Raw genomic sequence first — 19,929 nt, forward strand, 5'->3', positions numbered from 1 at the left:
TTTAACCTTGTATATTGCACTTATAAGCATTTTCAGACACTATTAAATATTTTAAGGGGCTGAAAATTTTAAGAAATGCATAATATTACACTATATAGCTATGCCATAATTTATCTGTTAATATTAAAAGCAAGCCAATTTTCATCTAAATTAAGATGCAATAAAATAACCAATTTTTAGCTCAATTTGCTGAATAATTCAGTCCTTTTATATTGGTTCATAGAGTTTACTATATTCTTTATACATTTTAGATAATTTTTAATATCTTTGATTATTAACTTACATTGAGAACTAAAATCTGAATCACTGGAGCAAATACTATAAACTTATAAGAATCACACATTGCCAAATTGCTTTCCAGAAATTCCTTACCAATAAATATTCAAAATACATATAGAGTGAGTCATTGTAAATGTCTTTTGCCAGATTTATCAAAATTACATCTACTGTTTTCTTGATTGTGAGAATTCTGTATATTGGAAACTTTCCTGAAGATGTTTATGACAAATCATCTCAGATTTTCATTGTTTTTGTTTACATTACTTAGAAAACAATTTTATTTTCTTTAATTTTTGTAATAAGTCCTTCATTCTTGAAAGTGTGAACTATATTGTGAAATATAATGGAATGTCCATATCTTGCATATAATGTTCTGTTTTGACGAAGGCACAGCAAAGACATGCAACACTTCTGTCCCCACAGAAAGTTACCTTACTCCACTTTTCAGTCGTCCAGGTCCTCAGAACTACCACTGATCTGATTTCTAACCTAACAGTGTTAGTTTTGCTTATTCTCTATAAGGTTCTTGTGGACTGATACCAGCACATCATGACTTGATTCCATCTGTCACTTTCCTTTTTAATTTTTTGATGGCATTTTCTTGATGAGCAATAGTTTGAGTTTTGATGAAGTTCAACATTTCTTTTTATAGTTTGTGCTTCCGGTGTTTTACATAAGAAATCTCTGTATATCTCTAAGTTGCATCCATCTTAAATTGATGTTTAACTGGTGTGCATAGGCGTTCAGATTCATCATGTCACACAGATATCCAGTCATTCTAGAACAATTTATTTTCAGATGTTTTACTGTTCTCATTAAAATGACTAATACACTTATGAAAAAGAGCATTGTCCTTGCTTTGGGAGGCTGAGGTGGGTGGATCATCTGAGGTCAAGAGTTTGAGACCAGCCTGGCCAACATGGTGAAACCCTGTCTCTACTAAAAGTACAAAAATTTGACAGGTGTGATTGCGGGGGTGGGTGCCTGTAATCCCAGATGCTCAGGAGGCTGAGGCAGGAGAATCACTTGAACCCAGGAGGTGGAGGTTGCAGTGAACCGAGATTGTGCCACTGCACTCCAGCCTGGGCAACAGAGCGAGACTCTGACTCAAACAACAACAACAACAATCACCTATTTGTCCACATATGTGTGTGTCTATTTCTTCTGTCTATTCTGTTCCCTGGATCTCTGTGTAGCCTTTGTCCTAACTGTTATAACTTATAGTAAGACCCGTAGTTAGGAAAGACACCAGTTTCAACTTGGCTTTTCCTTTTCAAGATTATTTGGCTCGTGTTGGTCTTTTGCCTTCCAAATTCATCGAAAATTGACTTGTCAAGTACTAGAAAAAAACATGTCTAGTTTACTGGGATTATGTTGGATTTACAGATCAATCTGTGAAGACTGATATCTTAATGACATTGAGTGTTCCAATCATAAAAGTGGTTTATGATTCCATTTATCAAGACCTTTTAAAACTTCTCTCAGAAATATTTAGTTTCCAGTGTAGGGGCTTGGTGCATCCTTTGATAAGTTTATCCCTCAGTATGTGATGGTTTTTCATGGATTTGTAAAAGGTATTTTAATATTTAATTTTATAATAGTTAATTGCATTATATAAAATATAAGTATATATTAAAAAATTTGAATACCAACTTGTTATCCTGCAACATCATTGAATTCATTTGTTAGCTGTAGTTACTTTCTGGTAGGATTTTAGGGTTTTCTGAGTACACAATCTAGATTATAATTTTTTGTAATTTTAGTTTATTTTCTTGTCATATTACATAGACTTTCAGCAAAATGTTGACTAGAAGTAATGAGAAAGATATCTTTGTCTTAAGAGAAAACCTTAAGAGAAAAACATTCAGTACTTTACTCTCAAGCATGATCTTTACTGAGAGCTTTCCAATGATGTTCTTCATTTTGTTTCCTTTTGGTCCTAGGTTTTGTGGGTGTGTGTTTGAGAAAGAGTTGAGCTGTCACCCAGGCAGGAGTGCAGTGGTGTGATTGCAGCTCACTGCAACCTCTGCCTCTTGGGCTCAAGCAATTCTCCTGCCTGAGCCTCTGGAATAGCTGGGACTACAAGTGCGTGCCACCACACCTGGCAAATTTTTGTATTGTTAGTAAAGATGGGTTTCACCATATTGGCCAGGCTCATCTTGAACTCCTGACCTCAAATTATGCACCCGCCTCAGCCTCTCAAAACGCTGAGATCACAGGGGCGAGGCACCATCGTGCCCGGCCTCTATTCCTTGGTTTCTGAGAGTTGATTTCATAAATGAATTTTGAATTTTATCAAATGCTTTTTACAGATGAATTATAATAATCACATAATTTTTCATCCTTCATGGATTAACATAAGGAAATATTTTGATGGATTTCTGGGATTATTTCATTATTGGGCTATGCCAACATTGGTCAGGGTGTATTATCTTTTTTGTATAATATTGGATTCAATTTCTTAATATTTTAAAAGCCATTTTAGGCTTAGGTTCATGAAAGACACTTGCCTGAAATTTCCTTTACTTGTATAAACTTGGTCTGGTTTCAGGTATCTGAGTTATAGTGACCTCATAAAATGAGTTGTGAAATGATCTCTCCTTTGTTTTCTGAATAGTTTTGCATAGCATTAGTATTATTTCTTATTTAAATGTCTGACTATAATTTAACAACTATATGGAACTAAAGTTTATGTATAGGAAGTTGTAGAACAACATTATTTTTAAAAAACGTGTTTATAGAGCTTTTTTGGATTCCTATTTCTCGAGTAAGATTGTGTTAATCTTGAAACCACTGAATGATAGGAAATTAAGATTATTTGTAACTCAATCTAAGAAAAAACTGTTTAAATTAAAATAATTTATTCAAATTTGTTAATTAAAGCTAGTGTATATTATCTTGTTTTATTTATTATGTGTGGTCCTGTTTCTTTTTTATATTTTAATTATCTTCATCCAGTGAGACTTTAGAGGTATAAATGACATGTTGCTTTATTTTCCAGAGCTATAAGATACTATTTTGATTTTCCATTATGGCAGATGGAAAATTTAGGGCATTTTCTCCTCCCCCAAATCCCCCCTCAAATTTCTTTAATATTTATTGTAGTATAATCTGGGATTTGGGAATAATATTGTTGCTATTAAAGTCTTAATCTGTGCTCAAAGAAAAATGTAGAGCTTTATACAATATATTAAAGTGAAAAGCTACAAATTAGTTATTGAAATATCTATCTCAAGAAATTTGAAAAATAACCAGCAATGAAGCCCAAAACTGTAGAGCAAGTGAATTATTAGTAATAGTCAATGAGAACAAAAATGAATAGAATTAGACAATATATATACAAAGTTTGCCAGGGCTGTTATAGCAAAGTACCACAGACTGGGTGGCTTAAAGATAATTATTTTCTCACTGTTCTGGAGACTGGAAGTCCAAGATGAAGGTGCCAGCAGGGTTGATTTTTTTTCTGAGGTGCCTCTCTTCAGCTTGTACTGGGCCATTTTCTTCCTGTATCTTTATATGGTTTTCCCTCTGTGTCTACCTGTGTTCAAATTTCCTCCTCTTACAAGAACACCAGTCATATTGGATTAGGGCTCACCTATATACTCTCCTTCTGCCTCAGTTACCTCTTTAAAGGTATAATAAGTACTATCACATTCTGAGGTACCAGGGGTTAGGACTTCGACATATACATTTTGAGTGAAACAAAATTCAGCCCACAAAATACAGAAAAGAGGTTTAACACATACGCAAGCGTCTAGTGATGCCGACTAAGAAAAGCCACACATGACCAAAAGGAATGAATGCAAAGGTTGCCACCATACTATAAAAAGATGTTAAAATGATAATGCAAAGATACTAGGATGAAATTTTTGCCAGTAATTTTGAAACTTTTCAAGCAATGGGCAAAAATCAATGGTAGATTTTTTTTAAAGCTAATTATAATTGACAGTACGTTACCCCCAGTTTTCAAGCTTTCATGTATATATGAGCATCACTGGAATTGTTAAAATTGAAATGTCTGGGCTCCACCTCCCGATGTTTACTTTGTAGGTGTGGGTGAGCCCAAACTTCCCTTGTTTAATGCGCACCCGACGTGAATGTGATGGGGATGTTCACACACATCCTAGAGAAACTGACCTTCCTGCCAGGCACTGTGCTGCCTGCTTTCCAAGTCATATCTTATTTAGTCCCCGTAACAATCCTCTGAAATAAGGATTGTCATTATCCTCAATGTGCAGAGTAAGAAGCAGAGATTAAGAGAATTTTACTAATCTGACCAAGGCCGCATAGTATGTAAAAACTAGAATAGTATGATGACATACTAACTTTGTCAACTTTTTCTGACAGGGTATGTATTTGACTTTCCAGCTTCATACAATATTTTGTTTTAGTACAGCAGAAAAAAAAATGGACAATCAAAACACGTACACCAAAAAATGAAATGCCGATATTATATGTTGAATTTATAAAGACTATATTGTTTCTTTTTGTGTTAAATTGCATTAATTTTCTGTCAAAGGAGGACTCACTTATCCCATTTTTTTTTTTGTTCAAAGTTCAATCCCTGAGCACCCTTACCTTTTCCTCTAGACCGAACTGAAAGCTGGCAGAACTGATGTAGTCACAGGAGTTGGCAGAGGAAAAGTGGTTGTCTTATCTCGTTTCTATGCACCTGTATGCCAAAAAAGTTCCTTGTCTCTGCTTTCCTGTGCCATGTCAGTTTCTGCTTCCAGGTAATTATCTAGGGTCCAGTCTGCATCTAAGGAAAAGTTGAGCACCCTCTCCATGCCACACTCAGTTTTGAGAAAATTCAGGTTCTTTCTTAAATCTCTCTGGCTTCCAATAACATTGTCTGCTAATTGTCCTATGCCTTTCATTAAACCCAATAGGGAAAATCACATTCTAGTCTTCTTTTGAAGAAACCTCCAATTTATACGAGATGACATAAGCAAGTGTCACTACCCACTTGACCTCCCATGGAAAGAGGAAAGACAAGCGATCTATTTCTTTGTTTCCATAAAACTCTTCTTTTCCAAGCCACTCTTTTCATCTTGTTGCACATACCTGGGAGCAGTAATTCTGGATTCAGTATTCTCCCCTAAAAGCTTTTCCCCTTACATAGACATGAATGCTTTCAAAATCTGCATCTTTATCCTTACTGTGCGGAGGGGATGTTCCCAGGGCAAAAGAACCAGGATTGGTCCTTTGGTGCTTCAAGATATTTCTTCATGCATACATCTCCTTTATAACAGTACAGTTAGACACAGAAAAATGGATCATTTAGATTTGACATTGTGAGAAGAGAAGCACTACAAAACATCTTTTGCTTTCCTGAAGCATATATGGCAAAGTATAGGGAGAAATAAATATAGCTTTGACCTTTTTCTGGTGTAGTGTGTATTGAAGACCACGTGAGAAAAGTGGTGGTTGTAATTTGTATTTTTCAAAATTATACGTGGTGTCTGTATAAATCAAATAATAAAAGTAAAATGGTACAACACAATGGTAGGCAAAATTGCTATGGTTACATTCAAGACTTTGTGTTGCATCCATTAGTGTCATCTTATTTCTTCTAGAGGGGCTGCTTCCGTAATCATTGCCTTGCAGCTTTCCCTGTGGATAATAACCTCTGTTGATTATATCAGCATTTGTAAATATGTGTTTCATGGAACACAAATCCCACAGGATATGAATACATGTTATGTGCAGAAGGAGGTACCTAGGTCACGTGAGTTTGGGAAATGTTGGGTTATACAAAGTTAAACAGATTTATTATAGGACTTCTCAACAGCTTTACTAATGTATATTGTGACTATCATGCTGGGCTGGTATTTGTTTCTTAGGGCTATTATAACAAAGTACCAACAACTGGTTGGCTTAAAATAACAAATATATCATCTCACAGTTCTGGAGGCTAGAAGTTTGTAATCAGAGTGCTGACAGGGCCATCCTCTCTCTGGCTGCTCAACAGAAGAATCCTTTCCGGCTTTTTCTAGCTTCTGGTGTTCATGGACAATGCTTGATGTTCCTTGGCTTGTGGACGCGTCATCATTCCAGCCACACGACCATCTTCTTGTGCATCTTCACATCATCTTCCCTCGTCCATATCTGAGTCCAAACCTCCCCTCTTTATAGTAACAGATGTCATTGGATTATGGCCAACCCTAATTACCTCATTTTAACTTGATTGCCTTTACAAAAAAACTATTTCCAAATAAATTCACATGCTAAGTTATGGAGGGTTAGGACTTCAACATATCTTTTTGGAAGGGATACAATTGTCATATAGTATCAAGTTCAAGCGACTGATTCCCTCGCTTCAGGGAGCAGATCATCATCATCAGAGTAATATTTTCAGGAACTCACTTTGGGCAAGGCTAGAGCGTATGAGTGGCAGTTTAGAAACTCAGACGTGGGTATGCTTGGGTGTTTTTCCTGGTGCAAGAGTTGGTTTTGCTCAGTGTCATCCCACAGACAAAATTATTACCCTGGAAAACTCTTTTGTTTGGTTATAAAGAATATACAAGTGAATAAGGTTCACCCCAGATCATTAAGATATTGGGGGGAAATCCTCAAAATAGAGGTTTATTGTTGCCATTGTTTTGTCATTAACTGGTTATTTTCCACATGAGTAAGGTCCTGCTAGTATTGGCTTTAATCATTGATGGACATTAAGAGTTTCAGACTTGCCTGATTGAGAAAGCTAATTTAGAGGAGTAAAAAATAATTATAAAAATAAAAGTGCAGGCTACTTTGATTAGAATTAATCTCATCTCTACCACAGTACTTTTGTTTTTATTTTGGCATATATTTTATTATACCTGAGATAGTAGATTGTGTCAATTTTTGTATCAGCTTTTCACTTCCTTTCCATATGTCATATATTCTAACTCCTGTTGTGTCCTCATAGATGGGGTGTATTGTGCTTCTTGACTTTGGGCTTGGCAATAGGACTTGCCTTAGCCAGTGGAATGTTAGTGGACATGAAATACGCAAAGGCTTAAATTGTGTTGCAAATCTGGGCATACTATCATGCATTACTGTTATCTTTTATTTTGATAAGTGTGCTTTAGGAAGTTGCAAGTGTAAGGAGATTGAGAAACAGATGAAACAGACCCTGGCATTGTCTGCAGCTTGGAGCCAATCTCAGCACAACCCAGTCTAACTCAGCCCAACTTTAGCCTTTTTACCCGTGCCTGAACAATGAAGATCTGCTTATAGGTCTGTACTACTGAGATTTTTGAGGACCAAGTATGCACTTTTCTGTGGCAGTGTCATCTGAAGTCAGAACACATTTTCCTGTGTGTGTGTGTGTGTGTGATTGTGCACGTGTGCATGTGAACTTGTGTCCATGTCACTTTCCCTATACCATGTGAGATTCTGGGTCGATATGAAAACAGCTGACAGCAGTAGATAAAGATGATTACAGCAAAGAATTTAATTAATAACCACTTTTATCTCAGCAACACACATTATCTTTCACCTTTAAAAATTATTTGCATAAATGTCTCTTCTTAGCTAGTCTCAGGGTAAATAAGACCCGGCTGTCTGAAGAGGCAGGAAAACACGAGAGAGGAGAAGTAGCAATTTTGAATGTCAAAAAATGCTGTGATAAAGACTAAGCGGTGTGACTTTATTTAATGATAGAATACTGCAAGATCACCACAAACCACATTAATGTATTTAATTACAGCAATTCTGCACACATGCATATCTTAGCTCTTAGGGAAAAAAGTTCAAACTAATCCAAGCACATTACTGGCAAAATAATAAAATCATGTTTCTGATGAAGATTAAGTTATATAATTTAACAGTAAAATGTCTTAAAAAACTGAATCTATCGTGACAATTCTTTAATAAAAGATTATTCAATCTCTCTATATTAGTGACTTCAACCATGTATAAGGAAGTTAATGATTTTGTTTATTTTAAAAGATGTTATGCTTGAAGAGTCTAGAAGAGTGACTGAGAGTCAGTGAAATGACAGCTTTAAAAGTCAGTTATTTTTAAAGACTTTAATTAGCTAAAATGCTTTCTCTACACATATAAGTAAAATAAGTGAGTATATTGTCTAAGAAATAGGTATCTACTCCAAGGCCTGGGTGGGAGGGTTCAAATTGACGGATGCGATATCTTAGTCTTTACCATGAGGTTTTATAACTTGTAATTTTTTGAGGGAGCATTCTAAATTGGAATTATCATAGGTGTGTGAGAAGCCTGTTGATTAGAAAGTGAGAAAATTGGGGTATATACCTAAGAAATTGTGCCAATCTCCATATGTATAGTTTTTTCTGTGTGTACACACTAGATTATTGAGCTAGCAAGAGTCGAGTCTGAGATCTTGATATTGCCTCAATGTTTATTCCTTTTATTATTCTCCTAAAGTGTTAATGCCAATTTTAAAGAGGTCTAGCTGGCTCTGAATAGGCAAGAGGAACAGAGAAAAGGTGTTATCATCAAAACTTACGGAAGCTCTTTAAAGAAGGGGGTGCAGACTTGACGAACCCTGAGCAATGGCTGTATCCATGGCCTTGGCAGTCAAATAAGGAGCTTCCTCCAAGGGGAAGGAATTACCCTTTTCCAGCTAAATAATTACTCATAGATTTGTTGACTATATTTTTAAAGCACATATATCCTTTTTTTTTTTGAAGTTAGGATTATTAAACATAATCTAAGAAAAGCATTTATAGCATTGGTGATGTAATTTCAGTTCCACTGTAAAGTATATGCAGGAATTATTTTTTCTCTTTATTTTGACTGTGTGTGTGTGTTTTAAAGAAACCTGCTTTTGATGTAGCTTTGGCATTTTATTCTGTTTGTCCTATTCTAAAATAACCCTGTATTAAAATTTCTCTTTATGTTCTAGACAAATTACTTTGACCTTCTTATCAAATTAGAAATAAAATTATGAGAAACCAAAGAAGTACGTTGTACATTTGGATGGAAACCATATATATCTCCAGGTCTTCAAAGTAAAAAGCATACAGTCCATGTGGCTAGAGACACAGTATTTCTATTTATAAGCTTAATTTATTCACTTGTATCATATTTCCTTTATGTAGTACTTGACAAATTTTATCAGAAAGAGGTTTTCCTTTTCTTAAACTGTGAATGAAGAGCATCCATTTTAAGCAGCACGATTATGGAGCCTCTGTGCTTAGCACTACTCTAAGAAAACAAATTGGAGATGAAATTTGAGAGTGTGGGAGAGGAACTGGAATATAAATCTGAAGCTAAAGAGCTACAGAAATGATTTGGTGACTTTCTAAAAACTCAAATGGAAGCAATGTCTGGTACTTATATATGCTCATGAGCAATTAGCAGAAAAAAACTTTTTTCATTTTAGCAACAAATAAAAAATAGTACCACAATGGGCCATGAGCTAGCAATGGTTGTTGACAGTATTATTAGTAATAATGAGATTATAATCATCATGTGCTATCATGTGCTCTTTTACCTATGCTATCTAGTTTATGACCCACAGATAATTCAAGAATTTCTTTCTTTTTTCTTTCTTTGAGATATGGCCTCACTCTGTCACCCAGGCTAGACTACAGTGGCCCAATCTTGGCTCACTGCAACCTCCGCCTTCCAGGCTCAAGTGATCCTTCCACCTCAGCCTCCCGAATAGCTGGAACTACAGGCACACGCCACGTGGCCTGCTAATTTTTGTATTTTCTGTAGAGACAGGGTTTCACCATGTTGCCCAAGCTGGTCTTGAACTTCTGAGCTCAAGCAATCCACCCACCACTGCTTCCTAAAGTGCTGGGATTACAGGTGTGAGCCATTGCGCCCAGCCCAGAATTTCTTCTTAATAAATAGTGTCAAATTTCCTCAATATCCTTCAACCTTTCAAAAAACCGATCATCAAAACTTAGCAACACTAAAAAGTTTCTATTTTCACACTATTCGATCATCTGGTGGTGGTGATAATATTTTTAAAAATGACCTCACAATCAATGAATATTGACAGACTGAATAATATTACTTCAATTCTGTTATTTAGAGTTGCTAGTCATGAACATGCAGTATAAATCGTTATGAGACATTAGAAACTCTTGTTAAACTAGAGAACGGGATAGTAAGTAAACACCATTAGAAACCAACACCTCAGTTTTGTCAGACCCTGAGATTTTACTCACTGTACTTTCCTCCTTGTAATATTAGCCAAATGTCCTAAAAGCTACTGATAACCTGATAAGCCAAATCTGTTAATATAGACTCTAAATCTATAACAAGTCTCAAGAAACTGGAGGGATGCTAGCCACTCAAAAGCCTTCTGTAGAACAAGTTAACCTATTAGTTATTTATTGGGATAAAAGGCAAGGTCACAGACAAGAAGTTGGGAGACCTGGGTTTGTACCTTAGCATTTTCTCCAGTTGTTACACCAGTGTAGAAAAGTTCCTTAATAACTTGAACGTTCAGTTTATTTTAATATTATATTTATATATTTGAGACAGGATCTTACTCTGTTGTCCAGGCTAAGAGTGCAGTGGTGTGATGTTGGCTCACTGCAACCTCCTCCTCCCAGGTTCAAGCAATTCTCATGCTCTGGCCTCCCAAGAAACTGGGACTATAGGCACGAGCCACCACACCCAGTTAATTTTTGTATTTTTAGCAGATGAGGTTTTACCATGTTGCCCAGACTGGTCTCGAACTCCTGGTCTCAAGTGACGGGTCACCCTTGGGCTCCCAAAATGCAGGGATTACAGGTGTGTGCCACTACACTTGGCCTGTTTGATTTAAAAAATATGATTGGTCTGAAACATTTCTGAGCTCCTTTCCAGTTTCAAAGTTCTACAGTTACAAGGGTATTCTGAAGTGATGGAAGGCAATCTCACACCTACCATTCTGTTCCCGCTGCACTCCTGCTGCCAGAAGGTCGGGCTCCCCAAGGCTGATGTCATTGAGCCTGGTCCCCAGACACTCCATGCAGAGGTGCTTGCACCACTCCTCGGCCTCCAGCTCTGAAAGTAACCACAACATCACCAGTCAAGCAATGCTCCCTAGGAATGATGGAAGAAGAATGTGCCCTTAACCATTTTCCCAGGTAACTGGCAAGAGTTAAGAACCTGCCTTTAAAAAACAACAAAAAACTGTATCTAGGAAGTGAAAATAAGTCTCAAAATTATTTCCCACTCTTTGACATTATATTTTAAGTGGTTTATCTTATTTGTAGTACTTTACCTTATTTACAAATAATAGTCTGAGAATATTTGTTTCCTATATAGCATAGTTTAGATTGACTTTATTTGGGGAGGAAAATTTACTTAATAAATTAGCCAGGTTTAGTTACCTGGCTAACTTATATATACTACAAAACATCATGCTTTACATTATATATATACACACCACACATGCACACACGCACACACACACATAATATATATATACACATACTTCAAAACATCATGCTTTACATGAGACATTTAATTTTATGTCAATGTAAAAAATTAATAAAAAATATATAAGTGAATAGTTGAAACAATATCAGGATAGATTAAACAAATGAACGTTTTCCTGAAAGTGACTTAGATTTATATGAGTTTGAAGATCTGATCCCCAAGTCATTGTGAATTGTAATGGATCATAAATTAGCTCTAGAATGTGATCATTTTTCTCTGTAAATGATACAAATTAGGCTATTATTTTTTTTAAAAAATTGGGGTAGAATCTTAAAAGTATGTCTTTGGAAAATTCCAATTACCTAAGACATTGATTAGATCATTGCTTTTTTGTTTGTTTGTTTTTAACTATGATTACTTCCCAATTTCTTTATAATCACATTTTCCTCTTGCTTAAAACATTATAATGTTATAGCAACACAAAATCCTGTCATATCTAAAGTTTTCACAGGCTTTCATAAACGTAAATGAATTTGACTTTGGTGTAAGCCCTGTGTGAGTGAGGTAGCCAAGGGTTAGGGTCATACCTGTACCTCAAATCATTGGTCAGCACCAAAACAGAATTGGAAATCAGCCAAGTCTTCCAGCTACTTTACTATGCAGAAATTTGAAAAGGGATCTCAGCTTTAATATTTTAGGCCAAGCTCAAATATCACTGTACAGAAATTGGATAAGAACTTTCCATTGACATCTGCCCAGAGAAGTTTCTGACTTCCATACAGCATAAATCTGTACTAGAACAGTTTAATACGGATTCTCTGTAAATCTCTTGTTGCTCTCTGTGGATGACACCTCACCCTTTGCCTTGGCATTTTAAACTCCCCATAAAAAGTTATCTGTGACAGATTGTCTTGACTTTAGGGATCTGAATACCAAAACTAGGCTCTCCTTGACGGTCAACACCATCAAATTTGGGTAATGTTTTCTTTCTGAGCTTAGTCACGTTGCCTTTGCAGCAACAATAAGTTGCATCAATGAGATGTGAAGACAAATTTGTCATTTATTTTTAGTTTTTTCAAGACCATGACATACTTTTAAAAATAAAGAAAAAAGAACATGCAGTTCCCCATGGGATCCTATTCTAATAAAAACAATAGTTCCAATGTTCCCATCATGAAAAGCATTTTTTTAATCTATGAAAGTACAGTTTGCATGTAGGAGGGACCATCCCCTCACTGGTATAAGGCACACTATCAAACCGTGTCAAGGATCAGGAAATTTTCAAGAGAGCCTGGCTCCCTCACTTGGGTGGAGTCAGAGGCCTGGGATATAGCTGTTCAGGCATTTCCTTAGGAACCCAGAAAATAATCCTTTCCAACCACAAGGCTGCCAATATAATAAATGCACCATTTGCTGAGGTGATGGCTTACTAAAAACAAAAACAAAAACCAAAAAAACAAAAAAGCTTTTTTCTTCTAGGAAGCAAATGCTAGACTTTAAAGAAAAATTTTATAGGCGCAACAAAAGCATATATTGAATGTAACTTTATTATATACATAAATATTTATAAAATGTATAAAAGATGTAAAAGATTTTCTAGCAATCAATGCAAATATTTTAGGTTAAACCAATTTACATGCTATGTATCAAGAAATGTTTGAAATTTCTGTCAAGGGAGGCACTATGATTATTGTTTTCTTTTAAAATTTTACTGTTTCAAATTTTCACAAGACTCCACAATGTAAAAATAATGTAAAGTCACATGCAATTAAAATCTTTCCTACATTATTGTACATAACAGTATTTCCACTTCTCTACAGATGAAGATGAAAATATCTAATGTGCTATTTGGGGGTAAAAATTAGGTGCCAAAACACCTTAGTGCCAATGTTCTCCTTAGCAGTGAGTCAGTGCATGCCCAGACGTTTAAGAAATATATAATTCACTCCTCCTTTGTGTTAAGCCTTTTGTCCTAGGGTTTAATGAGACAAAGAAAGCAATCATACAGTAAAAGGCTTCTATGAAATTGGAGTGGACTCTTTCAAGCAGAACTAAATGCAGAATTTCTGTAAGTGCTGGAACAAAGAAGTCTCCATCAGAGCAATGAGAGGTATTCATGGGCTCCTACCAGCAGATAAAGACGTGTTTCGCAGACAGGGCTTCAGCATTTTAGTAGTGTAGTAGCATATAAGACTAGGAAGTGCAAGAATAACAAAAGTAGAGTACATACTGTCACACTAAAGACTGAACTGTGAACTATTTCAAAGAGAGGAAGAGAGATTCTTAGAATTCAGGGCTCATTCCTTTATCAAATATATTGTGAACTCTCTATATGCCAGGCACTGTGCTAGGAGGTTTTATGAAAAACACACCATTTCTGCTTTCAATAATCATAGTCTAGTGGGATGGGCAGGTGGGTTTAGTATATGGTGCTCTGGAAGGCTGTTAGCCTAGCTAGGCAGAAACTGAGGAACTATGCCAAAGGCTCAGCAGAGTGAAAGTATCAGGGCAAGCAGAGAGAAAATGATGATGTGTGTGTTAGTGAGCAAGTGTGAGTGTGTACAGCAGTGTGTAATGTGTAGGTGTGTGTGCACACAGCAGTTTTGATGTGTGTGTGAGTGCATATGTACTCATATGTTTGTGAGTGTATGAGTGTGCATTGGAGGAGTCTGGGAGGAGTGAGGAAGTTGCTTGAGGCAGAGAGGGAAAGACATTTGCAGGGTAGCAAGAGTGACATCCCGTAACAGCTGGGGATAGCTCTGAGTTCGTGTAGAAAAATGTGAGAAACGGTATCAGTTCATTCTTTTCATGATTTTCTAGTATTTGGCTGAATTAGATCAGGCCTAAAACTTCACCTCGTAAGTATTAACCTTTGTACTCTGTATACTTGGAACTAACAGTTTTGCTGCAGATAAGTTGAATTTCTTTGACTTTCAGACAAAGCTTTGGTTTTATAAATCTGTTTTTGATAGTCACCACCTTTCAAATATTACAACTGTGCTTTTTAATTTTTCTTTCTCAGGCAAGCTCTATGTATTGAAATCTTTTAGTCTTTTATTGCATGTTAATTTTTTCACTATTTAATTGGTGTTTTTCTCTAAATTATCTTTCACCTTTCATTTTCATATTTTTTTTTACAGAACTGAGATTCAATACAAATGTAATAATCTGAACCCACCCACTACATTTTAAAATGTTTATTTTCCCATAGACTTGAGTGCCTTTTGTAATTTGCTTTATCTTTCAAACTTTTTAGTCTACACATAATGTGTAACTAATTAAATTTCATTATGGGAGAATAAAGACATTAAAGTGTTCTATCAAGTTTTCTATTTTCTCTTCATGATGAAGTGCTTTTCATTAAGACGCCTTTTCAGATAGCTTGCAGCTATGTTCAAATTTTAATTGAGTAAATAACTTTTCTCTGGACTAGAAACACAAATAATGTTTTCGTTATGTAGAGGATTAGTTAAATGAAGAAATTTGGTAATTTCCAAAAGGAAAATTGAAAGGCATTTGGGAATTCTAAGACAAATGGAGACTAGAGATTAAATTAAACGGTGAATTATGTGACAAATGGGTTGACTGATGGGACAGAAAATGATGGGAGTCCAAAACCAATTCAGTCCAAGACTGTGGCTCCTGCCTGTGTTTCAGTGTCTTTTCATTTCTCCTCAGAATTCTGGGGAAAGTATGGTGTCTTACAATACAGTGGCATGGGACTGAGGCAGTGCTGTTTTTAATTCTCATTCGAAGGAATCAGAAAAGACGTATTTAAATAGAAGGCCTTTAATAAATGCCTATTGACTAAATAATTAGATTCAAGCTTTATTGCTTTCACTAAGTTTAGTCCTTAACGTAATGACATTAAAGTTAAATGATCCAAAATGAACTATATTTGACAACAGTAAAAGTTTTCATCATATATATATATAAATATATATATATATATATACAGCAAATATGCCATCAGCTCAAAATTACATAGCAGAATTAAAATAGCACTGCATCAGTTTCATGTTATTTTATTAGAAGATGCAAGTAAGAGTTTTTGTGTTAAAATAATAAGTCATTGTATCTAGTTCCCACTGGAGTTAGCTTTTATTAATAATATTTGGAAAATGTAGACAAAATACTGTTTTGTCTTCAGCATAAGCACAAATTCTTAATTCTATCTAATTCTTATGTTCTGTGCAGATTTGCTATGATTTGATGATAAAGGTTGTTTTCATATTTATTAACATCTTAAATACAGGCTTTGCCATAAAGTGAAGAAAAATGTTTCCCTTACAGCCTTTCGCTTAGAGAATATAAACACTCTCCCTTATTGTCATTTAAAAGTTATGGAACTATTAAAATATAAGACATTTTGGTGATGCTTTCATTCTTAAACTGGCGTGAGTTTCTACTTAACTGGCCTTGCTGATGTTTTACGGACTTTTGCTTCCCCCCCCCCGCCTTTTTTTTTAGTAGTAGGAAGACAAGAAACCAGTTAAAACCCAAACCTAATCCCAGCACTTTGGGAGGCCGAGGCAGGCGGATCACTTGAGATCGGAGTTTGAGACCAGCCCGGCCAACATGGCGAAAGCCGTCTCTACTAAAAACATAAAATTAGCCGCGCGTAGTGATGCGCGCCTGTAATCCCAGCTACAGGCGTGAGGCAGGAGAATCGCTTGAACCCGGGAGGTGGAGGTTGTGGTGAGCCGAGATCGGGCCATTGCACTCCTGCCTGGGCAACAAGAGCGAAACTCCATCAAAACAAAACAAACAAAACCACCTGAACACTTGCTTCAGCAAAGATCAAAAGCATGCATCTCTGGTAGCCCTACAGGAACAAGCTTTTTCTGTTGAAGTCAGATTTGTAGAGCTGACCAATGTAGAGATGGGGGAACGATTAGTTTTCTAAGTAGGAAGTGCATTTATTTTCTTTCAGTGGAGTCCCCCTTATTTGCTCCCTTCCACAAAGTTTACTGATATCTAACAGTCCTTTAAAGTGTGGTTCAAATATGGCCTTCTTAGTTTAGCTCTTCAGACCCATGTTTAGATGTGACACCTTTCCTCTACATTTCCTGACACTATACAGAGTTTTATCATAGCTCCTGAATATCAGATGAGATTAGGTGCATTCAGGGTGGTACGGCCGCAGACGCCCCTAAGTATCAATGAGCTATTGTTCTGCCTTTCCCAGTCAACTTTAAGAAATTGGAGTGCAGGAAACATACTTAGTCTAGTCACCCTTTACCCTAGAACAGCATCTGGATATGGAAACCAATACATAAATATGGAACAATTAAGTATATATAATTTGCAATTTATTCCCAGAAATTCAAAACAAATTCTAAAGCCAAATGCAAATAATTTGGTGAGTAGTCTCTTGGAGGATATTTTGAGGTCTCTATTGTCTCCATTTAAGTGGAGTTATAAGTCTTGCTTAGCTAGATAAAATAGATCTTTAGATTAGAAAGAGAAACGGACCTGACATGGTTCTCTATTGAACTTAGGTAATGATAAAATATTATCTATTCAAAAATGGTTTCTTATTTTATTGGCTATTTTTTCTTTCCACCTCATTAGAAATATTTATGCAACCCGAAGCTTTTGCATAAACTCTTTTAGTTTTATTTGTGATCAGCACTTGATTAAATTTGTATTTTTTATATAGATGTGACAGTGAAATCTTAGAAAAGGTCAATTTAGAGCCAAGGAAATGTGTTACCACCTAAATGCATCTTTGATGCTGATAATCATAACTTGTTTTCCTTGATTTAACATCAGTTTGATATATCAACTTTCTGAACTCAATAGGAAAAACCTTATTCTGCTACTTTTATGAATTGAAGGAGTAAGGTTAGGCTTTCAAACATGGCTAAAGAGAAAATCGCCCCTACCTATTTTCCAAAGTAACAAATGACAAATAGCAGCAATTGATAGAACAATCAAATGTGCTGCTTTTTTGCCTGATGAGAATTCATTGTAAAATTCTTTAACATGGAGGTTAGTAAATGACACAAGAGCTTAGAACAATTCAGAGAAAACAAGAAAGAGCAGAAATGGACACCAGTAAATGATCTGAAAAGAATGGTGTAACGTGTGTGTGTGTGGAGGTGGGGGGCAAAGACGGGAACTGGAATTTTTTTAAAATTACGAGCTTAAAAAGGATCCTTTCCACCAACTTGGAAGCTCACCTTGAGGATGAATGCATTTCTGTGATGGAAAGCCAGCATTGGGGTAAATTTTTAATAGATGCCAATAGAAAATGTGATGTACAGGCCAGGCGTGGTAGCTCATGCCTGTAATTCCAGCACTTTGGGAGGCCAAGGTGGGAGGATCATGAGGTCAAGAGATTGAGACCATCCTAGCCAACATGGTGAAATCCTGTCTCTACTAAAAATACAAAAATTAACTGGGCATGGCGCCATGCACCTACCCAGCTACTTGGGAGGCTGAGGCAGGAGAATCCCTTGAACCCGGGAGGTGGAGGTTGCAGTGAGCCAAGATCACATCACTGCATGCCAGCCTGGTGACAGAGTGAGACTCCCTCTCAAAAAAAAAAAAAAAAAAAAAAATTGACACACAAGTTTTTTAGGCTTCTCAAGAATATAATCCAGCAGACAACTTTTTGAGGAAGAGGTGCTATCAACACCCTTTATCTTAGTCATACTTTCCTAAGATCCCAAAGGCAATTGCTTTCTGTGCAACTCCCCTGAGGTGGTTGGCAGTTGAGAGAGAAACAGACAGGAAGAGCCGTGTACAGGAAATGGGTATCTAAACCGGAAGTCTGAAATCATACAGAGCTCTAAAACTGTTTCTCTATACACAGCCAAACTTGTTACAAAAACATTTTGACATTAGTCCCTATTGAACATGGAACTGAATTTGGCCAAATGACACCAACAAATCTGAAAGTGTATTTATCCCAGAGCTTCCTGAAAGGAAGGAAAATCAAGTTGATAACAATAAATAAATAAATAAATAAGTTGAAAAAAATTAACTTGATTTTCTTCTGAGGAGGACCAGTGCTGGACTTCTGTCCTTCAGAACTATAAGATAATAAAATTTGTGGTGGTGCTTTCTGCTGCTGTGTGTGGCAATTTGTTATGTCAGTAATAAAACACCAAAACAAATATAAAGGCCAAATATTTTATTTCATTCTAATAGGAAAGCTTCCAAGCATGCAAGTTAATGGGATGTGATCTATGAAAACAATTAGAAATATATATAAGGAATATGCTGTGGTTAAATCTGCTTGAAGCTTAAGAAATTTGGAATTTCCTGATTATTAACATGAAGGGGGGAAAAAAAAATCTCAAGGCAGATAATGCTGATCTGCCAAAAGCCAACTGAGAAGAAGAGCAGGAGGGTCAGATGGAGGGTTGGAGCAACCACCAGAAAGATTAGATTCACCAGTAACCTGAAAGTACTGAAAATGTATGAAGGAAGAGATTTCGAAGGACATTGGGTATAAAGGACGGGTGTTATATAAAAGGCCAAGCCTATGATTTAAAAAAACACATTAGAGGAGCCAAGTCTTCCAGTTGTATAGCTTACATCACGAAATACTATGCAGCCATAAAAGGAACAAAATAATGTTCTTTGTAGCAGCATGGATGCAGCTGGAGGCTAATATCCTACTAGAATTAATGCAGAAACAGATAACCAAATATTGCATGTTCTCACTTTTAAGTGGGAGCTAAACATGAAGTACACATGGACACTAAGGAGGGAACAACAGATGCCAGGGCCTACTTGAGGGTGGAGAGTGGGAGGAGGGAAAGGATCAAAAAATCACCTGTCAGGTACTTTGCTTATTATCTGGGTGACAAAATAATCTGCAATTTACTCATGTAACCTGCACATGTACTCCCCCGAACCTAAAATAAAAGTTAAAGGGAAAAGAATAAAAGCAAAGAGAGAGGAAGAAACACCCTTTAGCAATTGGGCGGTAGAGAGAAAAAAAAAAAAAAGTAGAAGATTTAGGGTCCTGTAAGTAAAATGGTGCCGCAGTATCAGGGAACAGACAATCTATCACAGAAGGCAAGCAAACAAAACCCTACCATATTCCCTGGGCCTTATTAAAATGACAGAAGAGGGCAGTATGAAACTAGGACTTTTTTCATTGACTAAATACTTTTAATTACAAACTGTTAACTATTGAGTAGGCAGATGCTGTTTTAACCTTTTTTGTTCAAATATTTAATTTCATAAAGATTGAGATATAAATTTTATGTGTTTATCATGTACAACATGATGCTCTGAGTCACATACTTTGTGGAATGATCAAATCCAGCCACACAACAAACTAGG

General features: G+C 36.1%; 1 protein-coding gene across 1 annotated transcript in view; it reads right to left on the reverse strand.

Annotated features, from left to right (window-relative positions):
• Positions 1-19,929, reverse strand: part of DOK6 (docking protein 6) — a 441,245-nt gene that overhangs the window by 157,396 nt on the left and 263,920 nt on the right. Inside the window, exon 4 of the mRNA XM_017867055.1 lies at positions 11,128-11,247. Within this exon, the coding sequence (XP_017722544.1) occupies positions 11,128-11,247 (120 nt within the window). The remainder of the gene's footprint in view (positions 1-11,127; positions 11,248-19,929) is intronic.

Source organism: Rhinopithecus bieti, unplaced genomic scaffold, assembly GCF_001698545.2.
Source record: "Rhinopithecus bieti isolate Rb0 unplaced genomic scaffold, ASM169854v2 scaffold_2272, whole genome shotgun sequence".
NCBI classification, from domain to species: Eukaryota; Metazoa; Chordata; class Mammalia; order Primates; family Cercopithecidae; genus Rhinopithecus; species Rhinopithecus bieti.